Consider the following 12,096-nt stretch of genomic DNA (forward strand, 5'->3'; position numbering starts at 1 on the left):
TGTACTAGGGTTATCTGAGAAAATCCGCACATACACAAGATGCTGTGTATCGTCACTTTTGAAGAGGAGTAATTGTCTGATAAAACCAGTGGAACTAACTCACGTGGAATAAACATAAGTTTAAACTAAAAGTTAATTATCAGAAGCCAAGCTTGTGCTTTGATGCTGATCAGGCCTGTCTCAAGGCGCATTGCTACATTTCACACACAACATGGCACTGAAAATATACCGGTACTTCTCAGAAATTTTGTCTGTAATATCTCAAACTTATCAAAGTTATTATAAGTACAGATTTGGGCTCCATATAATGAGATGACTTTGGCTTCAAAAAAATTTATGGCAGCGAGTATATATTGTCCTCCTCTGGTATAGAAAAAGCTCCGCAGAGCTATCGTATTCCTATATGCACTTTCAATTCCAGTTCTGCCTGGGGTTTCCAAGTGTTCTCTCCATGGGCTAAATCCAACATTATTTTTGCTTTGAATAGATCAACTGAAATTAATTGGTCTTGTTTCAATAAATCTCTACAGAGGCCTAACATTGGATTTTCCCCAAACATATGCTACTCCTGTTTTCTAGTGCAGGTATCTAGGAAGACATATTCAAAACTTGGTGCATTTAACAAATGTATTGCAGACAGATGATCAAAGGCCTTGAATTAAGGCAGTTTTAATGCAGTATAACAGCTACAGCATTATTCAGGTCAGGAAGAAAGTATTATTCTAATTGCTTTCATCTTTCTTTTTGAAAGGCAAGTTGAAACGTAGGAATGGGACACTGAAGAGGTTAGTTCAGCATTAAAGATACTTTTCTTGTAACTAAGGCTTATTAATTGGAACCAGCTAGCATACTGAGTATCTACCTATAGTGTGTGTGAGTGTGGGTGTGCAAGCGCATTCAAGGTGCCTGTTGACTTGTGGCCACCCCATTAATTTCATAGGGTTTTCTTAGGAAAGGAATACACAGGTGCTGCATTTTGTCAGTTCTTCCTTCTGAAATATAGCCTACAGCATCTGGCATTTGTTGGTGGTTTTCCATTCAAGCACTCACCAGAGCTGATACTGCTTAGCTTCCAAGATCAGATGGGATCTGGTGCCTTTAGCATATTTAGGCCTGATCTCCGTATTAGTAATCATAAAAACATTACCCTGCTCAGAAATTCAAGAAAGATGCTAAAACTTAAAGTTCCAGTGGGCTAGAAGCTTAAGCAAACACATCTCAGAATTTGTATAATGAGATCTTCAAACATTGGAGCTATTTATATCTAATTATAGTAAAATGCTTAAGTGGAAAGGTGACAAAATGTTAGCTTCTTGGTATTATTTTCAGTGTGTGTTCAATGAACAAGGCTGGAGGAACAACTTATGCCTAGAAGGTTTGTTTCATATGCCTACTGATGAGAAGGCCATTTGGTATCACTTTGCCTCACAGGCTAAAGTTCCTGAATTGAAAGAGTTTATGCAGTATGTTGGAAGGACTAAAAATTTTATTACTAGAAACAGTTAGAATTTGTGTTCATATTTATGAACATGCTTGTCAGTTGATCTTCGTTTGTGAAGATTTATATGTTTGAATGAAGCCTCACATATCTTATGCTTATCAAATGGAATCTCGGGTTTCAGCATTTGTCAACGGAGGCCTTTCTCCTTTGAATCACTGAGTAATAAAGCCACTGAGTAATGAGATATTGAGTGATGAACATGCACCTTCTATTCTGTCATGCTATTAACTTGGGGAGATACGTTGAACAAACCTCTTCTTAATTTAATGGGGAATGTATGAAATGTTTTTTTAAAGGTTTAATAGAGGAGGAGGAGGAAGCAGTTTAGTTCAAGGGGAAAATAATATAACAATGAATGGCTATTACCTGTCTAGCAGATTTAGTTTATTTATCAGGGGGAAATGGTTTTAAACATTTTAATAATTAAATTCTGGAATATATACATGTGTTGCAGCAAATAGCTTGATTTGTTTTTAAAGCAGAGCAGATAAATTTCATGAGTATATATACAGAATAGCATGATGAATGAATGATACATATATCCTACAGCTTGGCTTCAATTGATCTCTGCTATTTCTATGGTCCACATGTTCTTCCTCCCAGCCCAATTCAGAGATACTGTTAAAGATTTAGTACTGCAATTTGATTGCATTCAGCAAATTGAAAACATTGGCAGTACAGTGACTGTGGGACTTTGTTATCTGCTGGGGTTTGATTCCTGGACCCCCCATAGATACCAAAACCCGTGGATGTTATATTTAGCCCCTTAAATACAAAGGCATAGTGAAGTGGTCTCCCTTATATAAAATGGTAAAATCAAGGTTTGCTTTTTGGAATTTGTATTTTTGGAAATATTTTCAAATTGTGGATGGTTGAATCCATAGATAAAAAAATCCACATATATGGAGGGCTGACTGTATGTTAACAATTTTGCTTGCACATGAAATTGTGGCCTCCTTTAGTGTATGATTCAAATACATATAGCCAGGTGGGTGGGGTGCTGAGGCAGCAAGCCTGAATTGCAATCCAAGTGCTTATAATAAAATTGCCTTGTCAATGGGAGCCTTGGATTTTTTATTTATTTATTTATATTTATTTATTTATTTATTTATTTATTTTTGAGGTACTGGGTGAATCCAGCTTAGTCCTCCTGGTACTGAAGGTGGCCCTGTCTCCAGCAAAGCATTTGATTTTGGAAGTTGTTGCCAAGTGGAAATCTACTGGGAATGGCCCTGCAAAGCAATGAGTTGATTTCTCCAACCTGTGGGAGCCTGTGTGTTTGCAGAAAGGGGCTTTGCCTTTGCTTGTTGATCACACAACATGCAGCCTTTCATTACAGAGCATGGTCCCTATATCCCTAGAGAGTTTTAATAGCTTTTTCAAGGCCAGTATAAACCCTCATAAAAGTTGAAGAGACCTGGAAAAGCTGGGCAGAGCATGTATGTGTGTTAGTTTTCAGCCGGTAAGCACCATGGACAGGGATTTTGTTCATGAAATGCTGTGGTAGAATTGGAGGAGAATTAGCATGCTACTTTGCTCGTAACAATAATCGTTTTAGACAAGGAATATTTTTTTGAATTCTGCTTGTTAGCCCAAGTGAACAGCACACCATGGAATTTAAGCAGCACACTATGAAATTTAATCATTACCTACCATCACTTGGATAAATATAGGAAGGATGGGAGGAATCCTCTTCTAGGTAATAAATAGCTCTCTCTCTCTCTCTGTGTGTGTGTGTGTGTGTATCATAGTCTTGGTGAGAAGGCAACTTTCACTCTGTCTACAAATGCTTTGTCACAATCAATAGTGGTGAGAAAGTACTGTGCATGGACACAGAGCTAAATCGAGGAAGCAGAAAAGAGGGAGGAGGCTGGAGATGGTGAATGCTCCCATGAGAAAACTGTGGGTTACTATGAGAGTGTGTGGATAACTCTGATGCAGTGGGGGGAGCTGCATTCCTAGCAGAAGGATTCTCCTTGCATGTGGTCAATTAGAACCACATAATGGACTTCCATTATGAGCTCTGGCCATAGGCCATTGCAGCTAATTCTAGTGAAATATCTTCATGCGATCTGTATTGGTGCTGCTGGTTCCCTGATATAGATGTTCCCCAAAGGCCAACATACATCTTGTGTAATGGAAGTATCAGGTTATTGGACAAAAGGCATTCTGGCAGGAGAGAGAGGTCATACTGTTCTATCCAGCAACCAATAAATTCAGATTTCATGTAACTACCAGCAGAAGTGATAACCAGTATGTCTCCTGGCCCCGGGTGGGTAGTTTTGCTGAATTTGTATTGCCAAATCTAATGTGTTTCAGAAGCACTAGCAAAGCAGTTTAGCTGATGTAAAGCAGATGCCTGAAAATTATGATTACTTGCGTGTTAATCCCAAGTACAGCTTTAGTATATAACTTTTCATCAGAGCCAAGAAAGTTACTATCAGCCATGTTGGCTTTTGGCTATGCTGGACTGGGTTGTCTGGGAGTCTACAAAGGTTTTCCAAGCTCTATCCATTGCTTAGCAGAGGGTATTCTGGATTCATCTAGTGCAAGTAAGATGGGTACAATATTAGGGAAAGGGTACACACTGCAGGTAGGTGTGAGAAAGAGTTGCTTAACTCATGATGGGCAGAAGGTTGATCAGTGTATAGTAATATCTGTCTGGGTGATTTGAAATTGATTTGCAAGGGTTTCTGATTCCTAGTAGTTGAACAATAATAATTTTAAAAATAGGGTCTTTTCCAAAATACACTGTCATAGCAGCTTGATACTATTTTAACTGCCACGGAGGCATCCTATGAAGTCCTGAGATTTGTAGTTTTATGAGGCAATTATCAGTCAGAGAGTTCTAATGCCACAGCAGATTACAAATATCAGGATTCCATAGCCTGGAACCAAGGATGTTGAAGTGATATCAAACTGCTATAATTATGTAGGAGCCATCATACTGTTGTGGTTTACATAATGGACTATGATTCTGGACTAGGGTTCTAATACCCTCTCAGCCATAGAAACCCACTGGGTGATCCATAGTAAGTCAGATGAAGATATACTCTTCTATATGGAAGCTATCCCAGCATGTGGCTCATGGCATGCGAAAATAGCTGTTTCCTCTCCAAATTACTGTTTATATCTGGTTCTGCTCCGACAACTGCTTTTTTGTACCCAGTGGCAGCTGAAGGTTTACATATCAGTTCGATAGTGAATCTGCTCTCGATTTTAGTCAGAATTTAAGAAGATATATTGAAGGTTATCAAACTATTTTGATTCAGCACTTTTGACAGAGTCTTTAAATTTTGGTATAAAGCTCAGAGATGATTCACTGTCCCATTGACATGGAAGTCACCAGCCACCATTATTTGAATATGGTTCTTGCTGGTGGACCTTAGTGCTGAATTTTTTTTAAAAAAAAGTACACTGTAAAGGAGACAGAGCCAGTGTATTATGTGCTAGATTAGGATACTGTAAAACCAGGTTTTGAATCCCCACTTAGCCCCAGAAATCCACTGGGTGACCTTGGGAAAATAATATCTCTCAGTCTCAGAGGAAGGCATTAGCAAACCTCCTCTGAATAAATCTTGACAAGAAAACTCTAAGATTGCCATAGCTCAGAATAGACTTGAAGGCACATAAAAACAACAAGAAGATTCTACATACCTAGAGTCTGTGCATCCCTTCCTTACTAGATCAGACTAATGGTCCATCTAGGAGCATTCTGTCTCCTAGTCTCTGGCCAGATTGAAATCTTTGGGGAGTTTACAATCTGGCCTCTGTGATAATAGCTTTTCTATTCTGCCTCATCCAAGAGTTTGGCATCTTTCTCTGCGCAACCTGAGCTTTGGCTCTTGTCAGAATGATGACACTGAACTAGATGATCCATGGCCCTAATCGACTTTGGCAGTTCTGATGGGAAAAATGAAAGACAGGCAGGAAATAGAAGAGATGATGTAGCAGAACCTAAGAGCAAATGGCAAATCCCAAAGAAGTGATACAGAAGAGCATGCATCAGACTCTGCTGGAAAAAAATAAGAGAAGGAGAGATAAGGCAGCAAAAAGCCAGAGGTGCTAAAGCACTGAATAAATGTTTTTCTAGTTATCCAAATCTTGAATCATGACAGTGGGATTATTGCTGGTAACAAACACAACTTTATTAAAGAGATTAACCATTAAAATCTAATCTCTCATCTCCCTCCTCTGTAAAATCATCAGGGTTGCATTTTGAGCACATAACACTGCACTTTATGCTTCCACTAGCTGGCAGCTTGTTATCTAAATTATTTTGAGGAATGTTGTTATTAATTGTTCTTCCTCTGTCCAGGTAGTGTTAGCACAGAACCCCCTCACTCTTACCAAACAGTTCTCTTTGCCTCTCAAGTAAACCTCCTGAACCCAGTACTCCTTGGGTGTGTTGGGTGACAGCTTCAGTCATCTCCAGCTAGCTTGGTCAATGGGGTGATGGGAGGTGTAGTCCAACACAACTGGAAGATGCCAGCTGAAGGAAGAATCTTTATTGCATTAAAGAGTAAGGTTCTCTACAGTCTTATCTTCAAAATGCTGCACTGGCAGAAGTTTCACTGAACTGAATGAGGCAGGCACTCTTACAGCATTTCAAAGAGCAGACAGGCCTCTATAAGGATACAGGGGACCTTATCACATGAGAGGTTTTGCAGCTCAGATCCAGAGTCACTGCGGGTCCAGCCATGAGTATTCACGTTATAACATGATGTATTATCAGACATGATTGCTTTCTATGGGGGGTCGTTCCAAGGTGGATCCACAGTCACTTCGGAGTGTCTCTTCATTTTTGTGAATTCGGTAACAAGTGAATTCACAAAAATTATGAATTCTCTTCGAATTGGTCTGGTGTGGAAGATTACCCCGATCTCACCTCCAGTGACCCCTGCGACCTGTCCCATCATCCCCTGCCTGCTCCTTCACCCCGATCTTGCCCCCTCTGCTACCCAGCCACCTGTCCCATCATCTCCTGCCTACTCCTTCACCCCAATCTCGCCCCCAGTGATCCCCTGCCACCTGTCCCATCATCCCCTGCCTGCTCCTTCACCCCGATCTTGCCCCCTCTGGCACCCTCCCACCTGTCCCATCATCCTCTGCCTGCTCCTTCACCCCGATCTCACCCCCAGTCACCCCCTGTGACCTGTCCCATCATCCCCTACCTCCTCCTTCACCTCGATCTCATCCCCTTTGTCACCCTGCGACCTGTCCCATCATCCCCTGCCTGCTCCTTCACCCCGACCTCACCCCCTCTGGCACCCTGTGACCTGTCCCATCCTCCCTTGCTGGCTCCTTCACCCCGATCTCGCCCCCTCTGCCACCCTGCCACCTGTCTCATCATCCCCTGCCTGCCTCCTCCTTCACCCCAATGAAGGATGACAGTTAAGGAGGAGGCAGGGAAGGATGACAGCATCCAGAGCCCCACTGAGCATGTGCAAGGGTGCCAATTCAAATCGTTCAATCCCTCTGGTGTGATAATACAATGTGCACTCGCTCTGCTTTACCCAAGTAGAGACCAAAATTTTGTTCCTCAGGTATGATAATACATCACGTGAATTGCCTTGGATCCGAAGTGTCTCTGATACCCCCTTGCTTCGGAAGGGCTTCGGAGCTCCTGTTTCACGTGTGATAAGGCCCAGACTCTGTGGTTGAAATGAAGCTCCAGCCAGAATCACTTGCCTATTGCTGTTAATTTAACTCCTCCCCACAAACATTTTTTAAAAAGTGTAAACCCACCTTGCTTTGGGAAGCTAGGCTCCTGGCTTTGTCCCTGTTGCTTGTGAGCCACTTCAGATATGAAGTGTTGCTGAGGGGCAATAGGTTCCAATGTTTTTCATATGTTCTGCTTCCCACATCTCTTGTCATTCCAAAATAGACACATGCGTCTACCCTTCGCCCTGCAGCCACCCACACATCAAAGAAGTGCTGCGAGCTCTCAATGTGGACTAAAGTTGCTGATTATTTCCTGTCCCCTTTGGTGACAGAGATGGAAACATCCTTTCAAATGATGTGGAGGAAGTATGAAATTTGATGCTGAACCATCAAATGCTGCAGCTTCAATATCTCCTCATAGCAGAGCTTCAGAAAATCTCTCTATCTCTATCTCTTTCTCTCTTTTGACCTTTACTTCTAGAATACTCCAGCAAATGGATTTGGGGCATTATAATCCAAAAAATTTTTTTAAAAAAAAATTCCAAGTCCTACTATACTACTATTATAGCTAAGAATATCCCACTGTCCTTAGAGAAGTGATGGTGAACCTATGGCACGCGTGCCAGAGGTGGCACTCAGAGCCCTCTCTGTGGGCACACATGCTCTCACCCTAGCATAGAGTTTGCCAGAGTCTCTTACTAGAAAGCCAGAGGGATGTGGCACTTTGCAATAAATAAGTGGGGTCTGAGTTGCAGTTTCGGCACTTGGTCTGTAAAAGGTTCACCATACTGCCTTAGAGGATGCTGTGATAAATTTAATAACAAAGGCTGTGCATCACTTAAAATTGTGACAACAAAAGAGGTTTCACATGACATGATACATGGAGACCATCTGAAATTATACGGGTATGGCAGCTGCTTCACCGAGCAAGCCATCCCAGGATGGCAGCTTGCCTGTGAATTGACTGCCACTATAATGGAATATCAGATGGCCTTTGTGTGGTAGCCATTTTGTATGAGTGGGGGGTTGATTACCTCAAATGAGCCACCCCACATGACTGTGTGAAATCCCAGCAATCTGAAAAGGGAAAGAAATGAATGTTCAGTGTTCTAGTACCTGAGATAAGCTATTCATGCACAGGCTTACTTTGTGATCCCTGATGGGCTGGATTTAACATTCCACTTAGACCCAAAGTGGCATGTGAATGATCTAAGATAGCCAATAAGAGGATGCAAGTGAAACATCCTGGAATTCTTTACTTGGGCAGATAGGAGCTGTCAGTTGGAGAAAATCATCACAAAGTAATAATCTCTGAATCCTGGTGGTATAAAAAACCAGAGTGAGAGGCCTACCTCAGACACCAGATCTCTTGTGTCATGAACATGCAAAAACTGTCAGTTTTTAATTTATTATTATTGTTGTTCTCCTTTTTTGTTTTTTACTGCTAGGGAAGGAGGAAATGTTTCTAGGATTTTCTGCTTCAGGTAGGAATGAGTTGCCCTTTGGTGAGATGTTTGCAGTTTGGCCCCAGGCAGTAAAATGTTTAGGGCTTAAGCTCTGAAATAAGCTGCAAATCTTATGCTAGCCAATGTAAAGTTTCCTATGTAACAACATTCCTCTCTCTGTAGGACAAAGATGGCTAAAGCATCCTCTGCCACTTGGAGAGATGGTCATATAAAGGCCTGTAGGGGCAGAGGCATTGCAAGGTCAAGGGGAAAGTGGCTTGGCAGGGCTTAGTGCCACTGTTATGGTAACTTGATTCCCACTCCTTTCTTTCCCCTTCTGACTGCAGCTGATGGGGAGGGGAGCCAGATTGAGAGTCTGCCTGGCTGAGGGAAGCGGAGGGCCAGGCAAGTGCAGGGCTTGGCACCATCTCAGCCCAGAGGGTAGCTTTTTTTCCCTTTCACCCAGACAGCTGATTCCATTTATTTTTAATGAGCTCCTTTAGACTGCGCAGGGAGAAGCAGAGAGCAGTGCAAGCAGCAGTGCCTTTGGAGCTGGGGCAGTGCAGAGGAGACAGGAAAAACCACAAGCCTGCTTCATTCTCCTTTTCCGACTGTTGAGGGGAGGTCTCCCTTACCTTCCAGGGCCCCCTCCCCTCCCCCAAGACGGGGCTCCTCTTAGATGAAGCTTGAACTTACAATGCAGTCCAGCACAGAGGAGGAGAGCTGGCTTGAGGACCAGTGGGAGAAATGGTAGGTGGTCATGTGGGGGCAGTATTTGGGGGGGGGGGATGTGGGAAGAATCAGTAGTCAGGTTTCGTGTACTTATGCAGTATTTTTTTTTAAAAAAAACTAATCCTTTTCTTTATTCTAGTTTACATACTTATCTTGGTATATCTTGGTAAAAAAAATCCCCTTGCTCTATAGGAGCAAAATGTCTGCACAGCAGCTTTGGACTTGAGAGCACAGACTTGGTTGTAAACTTTGTCTGTTGGGAATGAAATCGAAATGATGTTCTTTGGTTACATCAAGGAGATCAGATCATCTCTGTCATGTCTGGCTTTGCTTCCTGAAGAGACTCCTCAGTTGACAATAGGAAAGAATTATGTCAGAAGAGTTGTCTTTTGCAGGGCTGGTCATGCTGTTTGGGGGATTCAGGCAGCTAGAGTCCAAAAAAGGTAACTTTCCCAGGCTCATTGATGGGTGGAACTCTTAGCACCCCAGAGCTGGATATGTAGAGTGAACTATAGGAAACAGACCTGCAAGCAGGCAGAAGACTCTCATTTTGGTATTTTGCTCCAGTTCTTTCTCCTTCTTAAAAAGAAGATGTAGCAATGCTACACTGGATAGAGACAAATCTAACACAGCTTGGCTGTTGAAAGGGATAAGCCAAAGGCTTTGAAGGGGCCTTGTGGGAAGTTATAGGTATTTTTTCACAATGTTCTGGGCTTATTGTCAGAGTCAGTTCATTTATGAGCACCCCACTATCACAGCAAATAATTTCATACAATGGATTTACTATAATAGAAAGAGAAGAAAAATTCTGACCTTGACTTGGAATAGGAGAGGGAATCATGTATTGTATTGGCAGCCCATTATAATATATTCTTCATTGCTCACCATCTTTTTCTCTTCCTCCTCCTTCCCTTCCTGTGTGCAACCCCTTTTGACATGAGCAAGTTCCACGTTTAATACTTCTCCCACTTACTTATATCCAGATGTGTCATTTTATTGCAGCCTTCCTGTGGCTGCCTCAGAGAGTGATGAAGTCTCCTTCTTTGGAACTTTTTAATAGAAGCTGGATGGCCATCTGTTGGGGGGTGCTTTGATTGTGAGTTCCTGCATGGCACGGGGTTGGACTGGATGACTCTTGAGGTTTCTTCCAACTCAGTGATTCTATGAATCACTGAACACATTCTTTCTTCGTGCCGCAGGCAAGTTGCTCTTTAGCTCTGTAAATCTTTGGTTTCAGCATCATTTTGATAATGCAATGAGTTGTGTAGGTGTGTGTATGTTTGTGGGAGAGGGCACAACAGAAGACAAGGCCCTGGACTCTTTGCCAAACACCTTTTTCCTCTGTCACATTGCAAAGTATGCGCCAGAGAGCTGCAGTCCAGAATGGCAACACATAACATGTGCTATACTTCCCAGTGTGTAACTGGAGAAGCCCAGGGAGTTGAGGCAGTTTTTAACACCCCACTTCCCAAACAATAAAACCGAGGGAAGGATTCAGAGATGATTTGTTGTAAGAGTAATAACAGCTTCTTTGCCCGACTCTTTTCTGTGCTGCATGCTCTACTTCAACCAGTGACAAATTTCTTTGCACAAAGACTTGCCCTTGGCAGAAAATGTCTCCATATGTCCCCCACTGGTCTTCTGAAAATTGATCTAACAAAAGCCATAGGCTACATATTGGAAGGGTTGGAGAAAGGACTTTGGCAAGGTCTAAGAGGAAAGCATTCAAATATATATTGATAAGATGCACAGAGATAATCTGTGAATGATTTATCATTTCCTTTCTTGCTGCTGCCCTTACTGCCTTTTTCTTATCTGCGTAGGGAGATGACAGGTTGACAAGTTTATGCTGGATTTTAATGCCAAGGGCAGTCACTTCCCTTAAGGATTTTTCCAGTGCTAGAAAAGGATGTTATCTTTGATGAGAGCTGTTTGTTTCTATTTTTGCTGTCTTTTTAGCAGATCCTTGAGCACTGGGAGCAATGGAAATATAAACCAGTCCTCAGTGATGGGAGTCTTTTTCTAGCAAATTATTAGTGGTATCTTCCTTCAGTCTCCAGTCCCACTATTTGTTCAGTGTAGACATTGGAGTCATTACCCTTGCTTCCAAAAGCAATGGAAGTATACTCCTTACCCTGCTACCTTGCTCCTGCTGTTATAAACCAAGATGCAGACATATATGAAGAATATTAGCTGAATATTCTCTGTCCAGTGACCTTTTTGTCTACTCTCTCCATCTCCTGATTTATCTTCCTCTTTGAATTGCAGCATGTTTATCTATAATTGGCAGAAACTGAATTTGTTCTCTCTCTTACACATTTGAGAATGTAGGTGTCAAAGGAGAGCTGAGGTCAAATAGAATATTTGTGATGAATTCTGAAAACTCTATGCTCTTAGCATTCTAGAACAAATCCAGCTTTTATTAAAGCTTTGTTGTAGTTGTGTGCCTGAAAGTCATTTTTATTTACTTATGGCAACCCTAAGGTGAACCTATCATGAGGTTTTCTTAGCATGTTTTTCCAGAGGGGTTTTGTTAATGCCATCCTCTGAGGCTGAGAGAGTGTGACTTGCCCAGGGTCACCCAGAGGGTTTTTATGCTCAAATAGGATACTGAACCCTGATCCCCAGAATCTTAGACCAACATTCAAATCACTATACTATACTACATGTACTGGAATAATTGGTCCTCCTAGATTTTTCATAGGGTATAGTGTTAATTTTATGTTGAAGTGATTTATTTGTTATTATAAATAT

The 12,096-nt window shown here is 41.9% G+C and overlaps 1 protein-coding gene across 3 annotated transcripts in view; it reads left to right on the plus strand.

Annotated features, from left to right (window-relative positions):
• Positions 1-12,096, plus strand: part of MAPK8IP1 (mitogen-activated protein kinase 8 interacting protein 1) — an 82,921-nt gene that overhangs the window by 9,505 nt on the left and 61,320 nt on the right. The window contains exon 1 of one of the 3 annotated variants that reach the window (XM_042469745.1): positions 9,275-9,360. The exons of the other annotated variants lie outside the window; for them this stretch is intronic. Within the exon in view, the coding sequence (XP_042325679.1) occupies positions 9,290-9,360 (71 nt within the window). The 5' untranslated portion in view covers positions 9,275-9,289. Of the gene's footprint in view, positions 1-9,274; positions 9,361-12,096 lie in introns of those variants that run through there. 3 annotated transcript variants of the gene reach the window in all.

Source organism: Sceloporus undulatus, chromosome 1, assembly GCF_019175285.1.
Source record: "Sceloporus undulatus isolate JIND9_A2432 ecotype Alabama chromosome 1, SceUnd_v1.1, whole genome shotgun sequence".
Classification (NCBI taxonomy): Eukaryota; Metazoa; Chordata; class Lepidosauria; order Squamata; family Phrynosomatidae; genus Sceloporus; species Sceloporus undulatus.